The sequence below is a fragment of the Myotis davidii genome, unplaced genomic scaffold (genome assembly GCF_000327345.1).
Source record: "Myotis davidii unplaced genomic scaffold, ASM32734v1 scaffold1494, whole genome shotgun sequence".
In the NCBI taxonomy this organism is placed as follows: domain Eukaryota; kingdom Metazoa; phylum Chordata; class Mammalia; order Chiroptera; family Vespertilionidae; genus Myotis; species Myotis davidii.
The window spans coordinates 2,445,469-2,461,988 of NW_006286246.1; the positions used below are offsets into that span (position 1 = coordinate 2,445,469).

At 55.4% G+C, this 16,520-nt stretch overlaps 1 protein-coding gene across 1 annotated transcript in view; it reads left to right on the plus strand.

The window, feature by feature from the left end:
- The window catches only part of ZDHHC14 (zinc finger, DHHC-type containing 14), a 203,258-nt gene that overhangs the window by 185,831 nt on the left and 907 nt on the right, over positions 1-16,520 (plus strand). Inside the window, exons 5-9 of the mRNA XM_006757706.1 lie at positions 914-962; positions 8,036-8,138; positions 8,992-9,101; positions 10,348-10,450; positions 16,383-16,515. Of these exons, the coding sequence (XP_006757769.1) occupies positions 914-962; positions 8,036-8,138; positions 8,992-9,101; positions 10,348-10,450; positions 16,383-16,515 (498 nt within the window). The remainder of the gene's footprint in view (positions 1-913; positions 963-8,035; positions 8,139-8,991; positions 9,102-10,347; positions 10,451-16,382; positions 16,516-16,520) is intronic.

A 16,520-nucleotide genomic window follows, 5' to 3' on the forward strand; every position in this document is an offset into this window, starting at 1 on the left:
TTGAGGAAGAACGTGGAGCCGTCCGCTCACAGCCTTCCCATGGCTGGACAGGTTTCCACGCACACAGCGGGGCCTGGGACCCTGCCTGCAGCTCCCACGCTGACGCTGCAGCAGCCCCGTGTGCCGCGGGAATGCACTAGGACCATCCTGTTCTGTCAGTCCTCCCTGGTCATCTCATCGCTGCCCGGAGCCACACCATGTCCCCAAACACAGGGCTCTGCGCAGTACACCAGGGACCCGCATCACCCCCACAATGGAACAGCCACGGTTCCTCCTATGGGCTGTGAGTCACAGAAACCATAATGTCAGTCTGTAAACTAAAGATTGCCTCTCGTCAGATGCATCTTCACTCGAGCCCTTAGAGAAATGTTTTCTGGCGCAGACAGCTCACATTCACATGTCTTAAACCCAAAAGGAGTCAGTAGTAGACTTCAGCGTTATGCGTGTGCTTTCTCTGGGCGCAGAGAAAAACGTATTTTATACGTAGCCTCGTTCCTAGGACCTCCAGGGTCAGGGGTTAACAAACCCTGGGAAAACAGTCTTTCATGAAAGAAGAGAAAAAACCGCATGCAGTATTCTGTTTTCCTATTAAAATGAGGGGAACAAAGGCGTCATCAGAACTACAATTTATGGGCGAGGATGCAGACATCCATCTGCTTTGACTGAAAAATCACCCTGCAGCTGTTGCCTCTCGTGAATCTGCCATTTTCCCGTTGAGTAGCTTCAGTGGCATCGCCATCCAGGCCGTGCCCCGGGGCCGCAGCACATACACGATACAGTCACTGCATTGGTCCTGAGACACCGATTGTTTCCCTGCAGATGGGAGAGCGCCGCGTGAAGGCTGTTGTTCTGGGGGTGAATGTTTGAATGCCAAGTGTTGGTCTTAATACTAAATGTTGTTTTGTTCCCCCAGGTTCACAGCAAACAGGATTCCTGAATGCGATTAAGGACAGTCCCGCCAGATATCCTTTGTGGGTGTGGTGTTGTGTGTGGAAGGCTCGGGCGTCACGCATTGGACCGACCTCCGGGTGCCCTCCACCCCGCGCCTTGGCTTGTCTTCCCAGCAGCCCTATTCTTTCTGTCCCGGAAGGCACCCGGAGAACTCCCTGACGTCCACCTGCACGAGGAGTGGCGTCCGAATGCTCCAACTCCGAGTGGCGCCTTGCGCCCAGTTTCGGTGACGTGCTCTTTAGCTAGAAAGCAAGTGTGCCTCTTGCCCCCCAGGAACCCACATGATTGGGTTACCTCGGGTTGGTTTGTGGAGAAGCGAGGCTGCAAGCTACAAACTGGCTTCGTTCTGATCAGCGGGTGGTCCCTACAGAATCTTTATGGGTGTCCCTGTGGGCGGCCACCAGAGGGGAACCCACCCCGTGAGCCTCTGGATTCTGTCTGGGGTCAGTTGGGCCTTCCTCTGGGCCGTACAGATGACCCGTATCTACGTTCAGAAACGGAACACCTTTCACAGCCCTGGCTGGACCAAAGATGGTCACTCCCAAGGCATGTGGGTGAGTCCCATCCTCTCGGAATATATGGGCATGTACCATATGTGTGTGGAAGGCTCGGGCGTCACGCATTGGACCGACCTCCGGGTGCCCTCCACCCCGCGCCTTGGCTTGTCTTCCCAGCAGCCCTATTCTTTCTGTCCCGGAAGGCACCCGGAGAACTCCCTGACGTCCACCTGCACGAGGAGTGGCGTCCGAATGCTCCAACTCCGAGTGGCGCCTTGCGCCCAGTTTCGGTGACGTGCTCTTTAGCTAGAAAGCAAGTGTGCCTCTTGCCCCCCAGGAACCCACATGATTGGGTTACCGCGGGTTGGTTTGTGGAGAAGCGAGGCTGCAAGCTACAAACTGGCTTCGTTCTGATCAGCGGGTGGTCCCTACAGAATCTTTATGGGTGTCCCTGTGGGCGGCCACCAGAGGGGAACCCACCCCGTGAGCCTCTGGATTCTGTCTGGGGTCAGTTGGGCCTTCCTCTGGGCCGTACAGATGACCCGTATCTACGTTCAGAAACGGAACACCTTTCACAGCCCTGGCTGGACCAGAGATGGTCACTCCCAAGGCATGTGGGTGAGTCCCATCCTCTCGGAATATATGGGCATGTACCATAGTATTTTAAACTTCTTGAGGCAGATGTTCACCCATTAAGTTCTTGCGTGGGCTCCCACTCCCTTCCCCGTCTACTGAGGTTTTCCACTCACTGGTGTGGCGCCCGCCAGCCGGCCCCAATGACCGCTCCATCTGGGCCCAGGCTCTCTTTCGTCTTCAGGTAACCAGGTGGCCTGGACTTGAACTCCCCATTATTCCCAGGAGTCCTCATCTCGTGGTAGAGAACTCTTAAGAAAAGAACTTTACTGCGATGATGTACACATCACCTGCATACGTCTCCGTCTGGGGCAAAATGACGTCAGTGACAGGGACTCCTCACTGTGGGGGGTGGGGGGCTGAGGGAGCTCAGCTGCTCCGCTCCAGGGCCTTCGGGCTGCCCGCTGCTCCCCGGGTTGTCATGGGCACCTGCAGACACGCCCTCCCCGCTGAGCAGTGCAGCGGTGTGGCTGGGCTTGTTGCTGGGGGCGTGGAGGGGTGCCGTCCACTACAGACCTCCCCACCCAGGGAGGGTCTTACCACCTCACCATCCTGGGGTGAGTCGTAAGGAAAGACCGGTAGCAAGTCCTAGACGGGTAACAGCTCTACCTCCTGCTCCATCACAGCCAGTCATGGGGTTCGCTCAGTTCTTCAAACCCTTTTGTGTCAGTTCTTTGCTTTAAGCCTCTAAATGTGTGGCCGTTGGTTACAGAAGTCACCCACTCTGTGCTAGACAGTGCCGCGCCAACAAAATCCACTCTTTGGGATGTATGTGAGCATGCTCAGTGCCAAAGCATCGCTCACGTGCGTGGGAGGCGCGATCGCGAGGAGGCGCCTGCTGCGGTGGGCAGCTCTGCCAGGCCGCCAGAGCTCACGCCTGCTGCCCTCACGGTCGGGCTGTGCTCAGAGCCTGCAGAGCCCGGTGCGCCGCGTTCCCCACGAGGGGAAGAGGCAGACGCTGCAGACGGAAGGAAGGAAGGCAAGAGTGGCGATGGATCGGGTGGCACGCCGACTTTGCTGCCGAAACTATTCACATGGGGGGGGGGTAATGCTCTTATTTGGTCCAGAGCAAATTTTAGCTTATTTTCTCTCGGAAGCTCACTCTCAGGCGGAGGCGAAGACCTTTCCCGTGGCCGGGGTGTGAACACTCGCAGAACCTCAGCCTGTCTTTCCGGTGTTGCCACATCGCTGCTGACCCTCCCCCACAGCCTGATGCCGGCCCTCGAGGAAAGGGGCTGTTGCCTAAGCCGGGCCTCACGGTCAGGAGCCTGGTGGCCTCGACCTGCCCTGAGTGCATGACAGGCCCCTCGCAGCACTGCTGCCTGTGAGCTTCCTGTGGCCGCGGTAACAAAGCCACAGTTTAGAGGCTTAAGCAGCATGAATGTATCGTCACACAGCCCTGCAGGTCAGAGTCCAGTGGGCTCGGCTGGGTCCTGCTCTGGGTCCCACAGGCTGAAATCCAGGTGTTGTCCCACGTGGACTCTTACCTGAAGGCCCTGGGGAGCGTCTCTCCCAGCGGGGGCTGGCTGAGTTGCTGGGGAACGGGACAGGTCCCCATTCCTTGATGCATCCCCTGACTCACAGCTCCTTTTCTCTGCAAAACCAGCAACAGCGGATCAAGTCCCTCTCACACCTTGAATCCTTCCTTCCCTTCTGCTATCGCTCTGACCTCAGCCAGAACCTCCCTGCCTTTGCAGACGGGCCCCACCCTCATCATTCTGGGTAACCTCCCATCTCAAGGTCCATACCTGCAATCCACATACTCCCTTTTGACTGGTAGGCAATGTGTTCTCAGGTGCCAGGGATTGGGCATCTTTGGGGAGGCCCTTGTTCTGTCTGCCCCTCAGGCCTCATGCAGCTGACTAGCTGCCTGGTCACTTCTAAGTCTACATCGCTGACCTCCCTCCCCTGTTCTGCCCTTTCTGTTAATTCAGGAGAGACAGGACGAGAGGCAAAAAAAGGATGGGTAAAAAAATATGTATGTTTATACACAGAGACACATAAGAAGATGGTAGATAGATAGATAGATAGATAGATGAGAGAGAGAGAGAGAGAGAGAGATCTATCTTCCCTTCCCTGAGTTCAAGTTGAAAATGGTAACAGGCCCCATGAAGACTGACCCAGCACAGGTTACAGGGATTATTACCTGTATAGCTTTGCTCCTGCTGATTCGGTCCCTCTGGTTTTGTGGCATCTCCTGACCCACTGTCATGCCGGCTCCTGCCTGGAAAAAGGTGACCTAACGCCGAAGCCAAAATATCCCAGGGCAGCTCCTCAGCCAACACAGAAGAGTCCGACAAAACCCCCATTTCTCTCCCAGAGCAAATGAGAGGCAAGAGCGAGAGTCAGGCAAATGCGACGGCCGAGCTGCCCGTGCCCGAGGGGCAGAGCAGGAGGGTGAGTGGGCGTCCGGGCGCCGCTCCCAGCCCTCATCTTCCTTATTCTTCCTGCAAGTAGAGGAGGATTTCAGGAGCACGTCCATGCTTAAAAGTGAGGGGCTGGGCTTTTTCACTAAAAAGCTCACAAATATTTCATGTGTGTCACCAACCCCTGTCCCCCGGGCAGTGGTGTGAGTGCCAGACGCCCCCTGTTCTGGCGGTTGTTTTCTGTGGAAATACTTGCTTCGGAGGAGAATGCCCCTGTCCGTGGAGTGAAGCGGTTGAGAAGTGATGAGCTGCGTTGCTGCATCATGAATGTGTATTCCAGAAGAGCATGCTTTAGTTCTGCCGGGTCGTGATGTGCTTAGACCACGAAGTCCTGCTCATTAGTGAGGATGTATGTGTGATGGGTAGGATGGACCCTCAGTGTGTCTTTGCTGGTGGCCTTGGGGAGGTTCTCTCCCCCCGAAGTCTGGGAGACCACATTCTAGCTGTTTCACCGTGGACTGCTCTGTGAGCTCTTCTAAGTGGCTGGAGGACTCTGAGCCTCAGCTTCCGGTCTGTAAGACGAAAGGGCTAGAACAAACCAGGACATCTTCCTGGGGGGTCAGTGTGTGTCCGTGGAGCTGCGTCGGGGAGTTTCTAAGCCGCCTGAAGTCATAAGAAAAATGTTTGTTGTTTGTTGCATTTTTTTCTGAGTTGGCACGTTTCCTCTCATTTCTCTCTTTTTAAAAATCCATGGGTTTTTATACATTTCAGAGAAATTCATATTCTTATTCTGGCATAGACAGCATCTGTGAGGGTCGGGGAGCAGGTGTGTCGTCAGGTGTCGGTGCCGCAGTCAGGGTGAGTGTGTGGGCCAGCTCCTGCAGAGGCCACCGGTTCAGGACCCGGACAGGGACTCCCCAGCAGAGGGGGGACGGTGAGCCGGAGCCGCCTGCCCCAGCGAGAACGAAGAGAGGAGCCAGCCCACAGGTCATCGCACTAGAAGAGCCACACCCAGGGCTCAAAACCTAGCTCTGCTGTTGCTTAAGCAAATTCTTAGCTGCTTCCTGCCTCAGTTTCCCTCGGTGTCAAGTGGGAATTGTGCTTCTCACTGGGTTGATCTGAGGGTTAAGTGTGTCCCTGTGAAGCGTTTGGCCGGCACCTGGCACGTGCCTGTGATACCAGCCATGGGCAGGAAAGGTGATGACTTCCCTTCAGAGCCGCTGTGGGAGGAGCTGGAGGGGGCCGCGGTCTACACCCCACCTTGCATCGTGTCATTTTGACACCGCAGTGAGCTGATGGGGAGACTGCCTTCTGCTATTTATTAAACGTTTCTAAGGCACGAGATACTAATATAGAAAGTGCCTATTTTGTTTTTGCGCTAAACCTTTAAAGTTCCACATCCACCGGAAAACAGTGGGGTGGCGATAGAAGCAGCTTTGCAAAGGGACAGGATCTGGGGGCAGCCACGCTCACCGCTGTCCCTCACCCCCACTCGCAGTTTCCCATGGTTCGCACACAGGAATGTTGTGTGTATTGGGCATGGCCGTCGGCCGCCCTGGAAGTAAACTTCTGGGGACACGGAGCACGTCTGAGGTCAGCTCGTCCCGGGTTGTTCGGTGAAAAGTCTTTGCTTCCTTTTTTAATTCTCTTTTCTACCCGCGACCATTTCTTGGCTGGCTTCATGTGTCTGTTTCTTGGCTTGACCGCCAGCCTCTGCAGATTCCTTGCCGGCGTCACCTCCCTGGACACCCCGTTTCCCGGCTGCCGGCCCCTGGACTCCTCGCTGTCCCTGGCCTCCACTCGGCCTCTGCTTTCACACAGGGGGGCACGGCTCCCAGCGGGCTGCCCCTCTTGGGTGGCCGATGGGGTTAGAAGGGGCACCTGCAAAAGCGACCTGTCGGAAGGCAGTGAGAATGAGACCATCTTCGGCACATAGGCCGCTGTCCACGTGTCCCCGGGTGCACACCAGGCTTCCCACCAGAACCATTTGCTACCGGGCAGCCCTGGGAGAAGGAAGGGGTTGCCGGGCTGCACAGGGAAAAGCAGACAAACATGGATGGGGAGGGGTCCACCTCTCTGCATCTCCCTATTCCCCCCCGACCCTCCTACCCCTGCATGTTTACCCCCTGCCCAGCCACGTCTGTCTGCTTTTCCAAACACCGCCTGGGTTTCCCTCTCCTCCTTCCTCCGTGAGGGCAGCGGGGACATCGTGTGCTGGCAGTCTAGACTCCAGAGGACCCGGCTGTCCCCCTCGGCCGGCCCGCCTGGGGACACTCCCCCCAGAGGTCCTGCTGCCTCCGGGCTGCCTCTCTGAGCTCGCAGCTTCGAGGCTCAGACCTTGGAGAAGGGAGGCGCTGTCCGCCTCTCCCGGAGCAGCCAGCCGCGTGTCCTGATGCTGACAGTGGGTTAGCGGCTGGACCCCTCATTTCTCCCGTTCCCCAGGCGGCCCCGTCCCCGGCGGGCGCGCAGTCACTGACGTGGCAGATCATGGCGCTGCCCTGACGAGTGTACGCATGTCTCTGGTCTCAAGGGGAATTGCCTCCAATCCTGAAGAAAATCAGGGGCTCTGTCACAGAACGACCTGTGGCTTCCACGCGTGGGGGCATCAGGAAGCCTGAGCATGTCTTCTCTCTGGCCTGCGATTCATTACTGGGGAGGCATGGTGCAGACTGAAACTCCCAGGCCTATGAGAATTATTTTTCCCCCGAGAAACATCTGTATCTTGTAAATAGAATTTTATAAACATTTGTGGGACAGAGAAATCCTCTAGTCTTTTCACGTTGTCCCACCCTTGGCGATGATCTGTTCTGTTGAAGAACGCAGCCTCCTCCTGCTGTGGCTGTAACACCTGCGGGTCTGCCCGTCACCCAACACCGTGAGCCTCCAGGGCTCCCAGCCTTCTGTGTCAGACCTGGCTGAGCCGGGGGAGGGGGGGGAGCGTCCCCAAATAAAGTGACCCTAACCCCGAGCCAGTCTGCGAAATGCCCCCGCTGGTTGGGAAGCCCACGCGCAGGTGGGAGCAGGCAGCACCCAGGTGTGGGAGGGCTGCCCAGGGAGAGCCCTGTGGACAACCCCACCCAGTACAGCCCCCCACGGTCACCCCGCAACAAGCCCCCCTCAGCCTCGCCCTCAGGCCTGGGGCAAACCTATTGGCACCACAGCCCTCGGCACTCAGTAGCCAAAATGAGAGTCTGTCCTCGAAGTGATGTTCAATGTGGCATCCTTCCCTCGAAGGCGGAGGCGGGGCGCTGTCAGCTCCAGCCGCTCGCTTCCCGGTGCAGCCGTCGGTGGCTGCACAGTGTGAGTCACCAGGAAAGGCGAGGAGGTCAGGCCGGGAGGACGGTCCGAGGCCGTGAAGAAGGCAGCAGGTCACGTGCAGGGAGCCCACCCGTCATTTACTGGGCAGGTGGCAGGAGAATGGGGGGAGGGCCTGTCCCAGGTGCCCCTCGGGTAGGGAGCTCGAGGGGAGGCTAGATAGACGCACGAGGCCCAGTGAGTGTCGGTGGCGTCCCCGTCCACGCCTCCGGCCACCGCAGCCCCCGGGCACTCGAGAGCTCCAGCCCCAGTTCCCGTCCTTGACTCGGTCACCGTGCTGGAGGCCGTGGTGTGCTTCTTCTCGGTCTGGTCCATCGTCGGGCTCCTGGGCTTCCACACGTATCTCATCAGCTCCAACCAGACGACCAATGAAGACGTGAGTTCCTTCAGCGCAGGGCGGGGGCTGTGCCTTTGTGTTCGGGAACCGAGGGGGGGTGCGGGGAGGGATGGAAGAGGTTAGGAGCCAGGGTCTGTCCTGTTCCTCTTCAGTGGTTATGTGAGCCCCTCGCCACCAAGCCCAAGGAGAGACTGGGCAGGTGGCATCACAGGTGAACGTGGAGCCTGCCTCCTAGTTAACGTCTCCATGTTGGCTCTGGGGATCAGCCAGACCCCAAGTTTAACCTTTGCACAGGGTTACCTGCCTCTACTTCATGCGATGGAGAGGAGGCATCAAAACAAGAGACGTTCTGTTGGAAAATGCTTCTTCATTTTCCTCTCTGCTCTAAGTATCAGTCCATGTCTCTGAATCGCTCCATTTGCCGTAGAGGCTTGAGAAAACCAGCATCAATGAGATGCAAGAATATGAACAGTTATTTAATTTGGCAACTGTGACTCTTAGAATCTGCACAGTTACTTTGGCAACACATTGAGGCCAAATTCAGACGGTTCTAAACTGGCAGTCGGGCCCTGGTACCCCTCCCGCTGCCGTTCACTTGGTGGCTGTTTGAGCACGAATGTGAGCGTGAGCGGATCGCGTGGCTCGTGTGAGCGGCCTCTGGCGCTACGTAGCAGCAATAAGAGCTCGTCCCCAGAGAATGCGTTCTCCCTAGTCTGCCTGCTGGTGGGGGTGTTCCCAGGTTGGGCATAAATGCCAGTTTTCCTTGAGCAGCATCTCCATCCCCTGCCGCAGGCGGAGGGAAGATGATTTGCATTCCCACGGACTTCTTGTGGTCCAGCCGCTCAGACTGTGGCATTGGTGTAAGGGATGCTGTGTTCCTGTCTTCTTTCAGATTAAAGGATCTTGGTCAAATAAAAGAGGTAAAGAAAATTACAATCCCTACAGCTACGGAAATATCTGCACGAACTGCTGTGTCGCCCTGTGTGGGCCCGTCTCTCCAAGGTGAGGTTCAGAAAGCAGGGTGCTCCTCACCAGGCTCCGAAAACACACACCTTAGCACACGCCCTAGCACACGCCGTAGCACACGCCCTAGAACTCGCCTTAGCACACGCCCTCTAGAACACCCCTTAGCCCACGCCCTAGAACACGCCTTCGCACACGCCCTCTAGAACACCCCTTAGCCCACGCCCTAGAACACGCCTTCGCACACGCCCTCTAGAACACCCCTTAGCCCACGCCCTAGAACACGCCTTCGCACACGCCCTCTAGAACACCCCTTAGCACACACCCTAGAACACGCCTTAGCACACGCCCTAGGACATGCCTTAACACACGCCCTAGAACACGCCTTAGCACACGCCCTCTAGAACACACCTTAGCACACACCCTAGAACATGCCTTAGCACAAGCCTTAGCACACGCCCTAGAACACGCCTTAGCACACGCCCTAGCACAAGCCCTAGAACACGCCTTAGCACACACCCTCTAGAACACACCTTAGCACACACCCTAGAACATGCTTTAGCACACGCTCTAGAACACACCTTAGCACACGCCCTAGAACACGCCTCAGATGAGGGAGCACAGGCCCCACTGGGAAGAGATGCGGCCGCTGCGGGGGGATTAGGCCACACCGTCCACTGGTGCCACAGGGGCACGGCCTCAGTGAAATAAAGACCACAGAGACCTGGCTGTTTGTTGTGTTGTACTTGACACCTTCTTGGTTCTTCCAGTGAATTTGTGTCCGGTTTGGGGAAAATCCCTCAGGGTCAAATAGGGAAACTGAGGCATGTGACCTCATGAATTGTTGTGGGTCAGTGGGGAGCAGGGAGCTGTCGTTAGCACAGCAAGGGAACCAGGACACGATGCAGGAAGCAATTAGAAAACCGGTGGAACTGAGTTAGGAGTGAGTTGTGTAGAAGGTCAATGCCAAAATAGTTAGAGGCCGTCGTGTGGGGCCTGAAGCAGTGGCAGTTGTGATGATACGACAATGACGTTAACAGTGGCAGCAGCTATGTGCCCAGAATCGTGCACTGCAGTTGCCTCTAAGACATTCCTACACGGTATGACAATGTGCTCATGGGGTGGGGGGTGGTGTTCCCGTTTCCCAGCGACAGCTGCAGACCCACATTCAGCTCCCTGCACAGAAGGAGGGACACCGCTCCCCCCAAGTAGAAATAAACAGTATTGATGGCGTCTTCGGCTTTCTGCTCACTCTCCTCCTGTTCTGCTTTGTTCTCTCTTGTAGCCTCATTGACAGAAGAGGGTACGTCCAGCCTGACACGCCTCAGCCAGCCGCGCCCTCCAACGGGCTGGCCACGTATGGGGCCACCGCCTCGCAGAGCGACATGGTAGGAGCTGCCTGCAGGGCGACACCCTGAAAGGGTTCTCTTACGCTTCTGTGCTCACTAACCCAGTTACACCAGGCGCCTCTAGACCAGGCGCCCCTAGACCTGGTGCCCCTAGACCAGGCGCCCGTAGACCAGGCGCCCCTAGACCTGGTGCCCCTAGACCAGGCACCCCTAGACTGGGCGCCCCTAGACCAGCGCACCTTCAAAGCTCCTGGACACCAGGGACTGAGAGGCTTGGGCAAGGGGAAGGGGCTGTGGCCGCCGAGTGACAGGTGTGTTAGGGGCTGTGAAGGGGAAGGACACACAACATCTCCTCCAGAAACAGCTTGTGGCACCTGGTGATGGAAAGTCCCCTTGCACAGGCCACAGAGTCATTGGGGGGACGGGATCCAGCTGCCCTCGCAGGGCTGGGTGGCTGGAGGGTGCCCAGGCCCCATTCTGTCCCTCTGCTCAGTCTGGTCTGATCCCATCCCCCTGTAGTGTGCCATGGATGGCACTGCCAGTTCCCCACATTCAGCCAAATCTCACACCCGCCACGCACACCTGAGTGCGAATAATCAGACCAGGGTTCATTCTCCCACAGCGAAGGCTGAGGGAGCCTCTCCCAGGGGCTGCAGGTGTGGCTGAGCGTGGAAAGGCGGGCTTTGTTTCTGGGTGGCAGACTCGGGGGCGGGGCGGGGGGCTTTCCGTGGGCACCGGGAATCCCAGCTTTATCTGGACCAGATTCCCTAAAGAAGTTCCGTGTTTCTAAAGGGAATGGGCGTGGGGGCCTCGTGGCGCTATTGCCCTCCGTGGCCCTGAGTCACCCACAGCAGAGCTCCCGTGATCGACAGGCCTTTCCAGGCCTGAGGCTCCCGGGCCCTGGCTTCTGAGCACAGAGAACTGTGAGGGGAAGGCACGGCCTCCGACCACTGGGGCTCAGGGAGACCGCTCGGCCGTGGCCTCCGTCCGCGGTGTTTACAGACGGGGGCGAGGCCCAGCCCCAGCAGCCTCGCTAGGTTTGTTTGTCGGGAGTGGTGTTTCGTTTGTGTTGTGTTGTTTTGCTTTGCTTCGCTAATAATTCCTCTTCTTTGGAAGAAAGTGTGTACACATCAGTCCTTGCCACGCCCCCCCCATGCGATCCGGGACATTTTGTTCTGTCTGCACTCGCCCTCACAAGTGGCCCTTAGGAACGACTCTGTCAGAGAGAAATGTTAAAATCGCAGGGGTCACTCTGGAGCCGGTGTACAGCACCGCCCTGGACCGGAAGTTCCAGCCGTGACAGGTGTGCAGCGACATCCTCCCAGTGCCAGCCAAGGCTTAAACAGGCCTTCCCTCGGCCCCCCTCAAAGCCAGGAGGGGGACTACGTGTGGGAGGAGCCAGACAATTGTCACTTACTAGAGGAGTGACCTTGACAAGTCACTTAACCTCTCAGAATTTTCATCCAGGGGACTGTTGGATCCTGACCTTGCAGGGTTTCTATGAGGAGTGAGTTGATGTACGCAAAGCACTTAGCATCTTGCCTAGCACCGATAAGTTCTGTATAAGGATTAGCTGTTATTCTTTTATTATTATTTCCCTCATAGCCATGGGCTGCAAGATCAGCCAGCTCAATTGTATCCACTCTGAGCAACTGGGCAGCAATGGAAGTAACTGGGTGAGGGGAAGAGCCGGGGGTGGGAAGCTTAACATCGTTACCTGATAAGGACATCAGGGTTTGGTGTCTGGTGACCGCTTTTTTTCTGGACTCCAGATCCCATTTTCCTGTCTCTGGATGTCTGTTGACATTGTATTGAATACTGCGTATTTTGGACAATAGTGTAGAGACTCTGGATTTTGTTATCTTCGTTAGAAGACTGTCGATTCTCATTCTCGCAAGCAGTTCAGCTACTCGCTAATCACCTTGAACTTTCCAGGGTCCCACTGTAGGGCATGATTCTTGCTCCTAAGGCACAGCTTCCCTAGGCCCTCGCTGGATCGCAGGGCCGTTAGCAAGGTGTTGGCGGTGTTCATGAGGTCAGTGGCCCCCAGCACTTCTTTCGCCCTCTAGTATCTGTGTCCCTCTCTCAGCCCCACTGCAGCTGCTGTGTTGTCAGCCTCTGCAGGGGGGAGACTGCACATGCATACCAGAGCCTGTGGCCACAGCCGCTGCTGGTTCCCCTCTCTGCACAGCATCCTCTTCTCCAGGGCCTGCCCTGTGTCCCAGCTGCTCCAGCTTCCTGACGCTCTGAGCTCTACTTGCCCCACTCCGCAGAGCTGCTGGGCCCTGCTCAGACCTGAGCCGGCGTCCTGGTTGGGGATGTTTCCCCAACGGAAGAGCTGGCTGACTGTGGGCCTCGCCTTGAGAGTTCCCTTCTCTCAGGATTGCAGTCTCCCTTTGCCTGTTTGCCTTATGGGAAATCATTTATCTCACTTATTGGGGGTAGTTTTATACACCCCTCCCCCCATATACAGAGGGATGCTAGTCCAGTATCGGTTATGCATCATCCCTTGAACAGCAGCCTGTCTCTATGATTGGAGGACACGTTGCAGCCGGCACTGCCACAAGCCCAGATGCACAATTGTGTTACCCACTCTGCGGATAATAATGCTGCATTAGCCTTGGGGCGTGAGCACTCTAGCCAGACCTTTCCTTGAAGGAGGGACATTGGGAGGCATTCCATTTAGCAGAGGAAGGAAATGAACACATTATTTTATTTTAGGACCAAAGTCCAGATCCGCAAGGTACTTCCTGGATGATAGGAAAAGCGCTTCTGGGGAAATAGGTGCTGTTTTAGGAATGAGAGGTAAAGGCTTTAGGTCTTAGAGAAGCACTATGATAGTGCGGGATGGAAAGGTTAGGCAAATCTAATTAGCCCTGGCATCCAAGTCAACACTGAGGTCTGATTTATTTCCTCAAAAACAGGACAATGTACCGTTAACTTGCCATCTCTCAGATTTGTGGTTGGGGATCGGTATGTGGTGCCTAAGCAGCCCTCCCGCTACGACAGTCCCAAGGAGGAAAGTGTAGGCAAGCACTGAGGTGGCCTCGAAAGCATTGAAATGGTGCGTGCAGCCCAGGAGAGCGTCTGTCGTGTGAGCACCTGTGACATTCTGACTCACACTGGGATTAGTGCAGACCCTCAGTGCCACCTGAGCACCTGTTCTCCCCACGATTGGCTCTCATTGTTACCCCGTATTGAAGTTCTGCACATGTGCACACAGTGGTGACATCACTCGTGGTCCAGTTCTTCGTGCATCTCATTTGATGGTCAGTTTCAGTTCTGTCTAGCACCTGGGTCATAGTTTATGTTTAAACCTATTGTCAAATACTTTTAAGTTGTGAATAGCGTCCAGGGCACAGTTTATGTAGCTACAGAGTCCCTTTGGGATCACATGCTAACCACAAAGATAGCTCCTAGTTGTTGGGATTTCTTTTTGTCTTTTTAGATCATTTGATATATTTACTTAACCTAATTTCTAAATCCCCTTAATCCAATATCAAAACAAGGCTAAACCTAGCAGTGGGATGGTTTACTCAACTAGTAAATCAAGAGAACTCTTCGTGCATAATCTGAAAAATCAAATATTGTAGAACAGTACAACTTAAGCAGATTTAAATGGTAATGTTAATAGAAGAATAAAAAGGAAGCTCTGCTCCCAGCCTACATTTTAGGTAGGTTTTAAAGTTTGTGGTGCTTTTATAACGGTAAGTGAGCATTCATGAGACCCAGAACACAGCGCCATAGGCAGGCAGAAATGAACAATGCCCAGCATTAATACTTTGACAGAATTGGAGCAAACTAAGTAAGTAATTTCATTCATTCTTAATGTGTATAGAGACCATCTAGAAAGCGCACACATGTAGTCTGTCTGAGGGTCACTGCAGACACGAAGTCAGGGTAAAATGAAACGTCTTCCAACATGAGCGATTTTATTTGAAAATCTGCAGAAACAAAAAGTAAATGATCTCTGGGGGGCTTCTGAATTGTAACATTCGAACACCTGAACCCATAAGTCTCTCTGCAAGTAAAACGCGCTGCGTTGGGGCAGTGAGTCAGCGGCCACCACAGTGACTTCCTGCAGGTCCGGCCAGCGCTCTGGCGCGCAGACGTATCTGTGTTACGCTGCCAACAGGGGGCGCTTTTCATAAACAGGCTCACGAGTGATCCCACTTCCGTTCTGTCAGGACTCAGCATGCGGGTGATTTTTGGCCAAAAAGAAGGGCGATTTCATGTGGTTCAACCCTATATCTGATAAACAGGAACTTGTAAAGGGGTTGTTTTGGAATGAAAACACGAGTTTCTCGGTTTCTGTTCAGAGTAATGAATTGTCGTTGTCCAATATCCTGGGGCTTGTTATTTTCCCAGAGTATATAACTGGTTACATTAAAATACTCCCAATGGCTTCTGGGTGTTGGTGCTGGGATAGAAATAAATCCTGCCGAGCTGGGTGACTTGGGAGAGAAACTATTGAGCAGTGATGTCTCCCTCTACTGGATGAAGAGAGCAAACGCCAGGAAAGGAGTGGGTTGGATATAGAAAGATCAAGGTGAGGGGAGAGAGGTGGGAAGAGAAGAAAAAGAGAAGTGGGAGGGAAAGTACACAGGTGGGCGGGAAAGAGAAGAAAATCAGTGGGACCGAGGGAAAGCCGTCCAGTGGAAAGATCAACAAGAAATGGGCGAGTAAGAATGAGAAGCAGAGGTGGGAAGGACGAGGCATCAGGACACCTTTCCCTGGGCCGTCCCACAGGAACCCTGAAGTGTTGGCCATTTTCCCCCTCAAACTTCTCCAATGGGATTTACAACCATGAAGGTTGTGCAAAACGAGGAAAAGCTCTGACCTTTCAAAAAATTCACGTATTCCCTATTCATTGAGCTTCTTCTGAGAAGGAGATGTTCAGAACGTGCAAAGTTAATATGACGAGGATGATAAACCTGCTGGGCAGTCGTTGCACTGTCCTTGGTCGGAGTCTAATAGAATCATGGTGTCCATCCCGGTGGCCGGTCTGGAGCCAGCAGGCGCCTCCTGTGGGCACTAATGCGGGAGGAGCCTCCCGTGGGCGCTGCTGTGGGAGGAGCCTGGCCCCGGGCCCCAGGGGACGTGGTCTTCCAGCGGAAATCAGTTGAACCGTGTCCGAAGTTATGGAATGCATGTAGCATTTTGAGACTTAAGTCCGTGGTTCCAGTAATTGTGCCCCCGGATGGATACTTTTAATGAAATGCTTTAGGCTACATTTTTAAGTCCTGAAGTTTTCCCCGGGTAAACCAGAGAGCCTTTCATCAGGGTCCTGGCCAGGAGGCTGAGCACGGATTTGTTACAGTTTTAACGAGTCATCAGTGTGGCCACGGAAAGCGCCCCTGGGTGTGTGCAGGGAGTGGGCCCAGGTCTATGACATGCACTGACCACCAGGGGCCAGACACTCAACACAGGAGCTGCCCTCTGGTGGTCAGTGTACTCCCGCAGGCAACCTGCTGTAGCCAGCCAACCTCCTGCAGTCCCTCCCCCCAGCTGGCCCTGATTGGCCCCAATTGGCCCACATGGCCAGCCAGGCCAAGGGACCCCACCCGTGCACAAATTCGTGAACTGGGCCTCTAGTTGGTTAATAAAATTATGTAAGTTTCCAGTGGACAGTTCTATGATGCGTGGGTGGAATTGTTTGAAGTGAGGTCCTTTCTGTGAACCAGGGCCAGGAGCATGGCAGGCGGAGGCTGCCCCTCCTCCCTGGGCACCCGTCGGGGCTGTGAGCTGGAGCAGCTTTCCCAGGTGCCAGGTGTTGGGGTTTACCACATGCTGGGTGTCTCCATGTGAAACCGGCTACTGCACACGCTCCTGCCCTGCTGACTGAGTGTCACTAACGGGTTTCTCTTTCTCTCGCACCCTGCCCTCCCCCTGCCCCCCACCCCCTTCCCCTACCCTCCCACCCCGTGCCATCTCGTCTGGGCTTCTCTTTGCTGGCTCCCTCCTGCTCCAGTGCGACCAAGACCAGTGCATTCAGAGCACCAAATTCGTTTTGCAGGCCGCGGCCACGCCCCTGCTGCAGAGCGAGCCCAGCCTCACCAGCGACGAGCTGCACCTGTCGGGGAAGCCGGGCCTGGGCACGCCCTGTGCC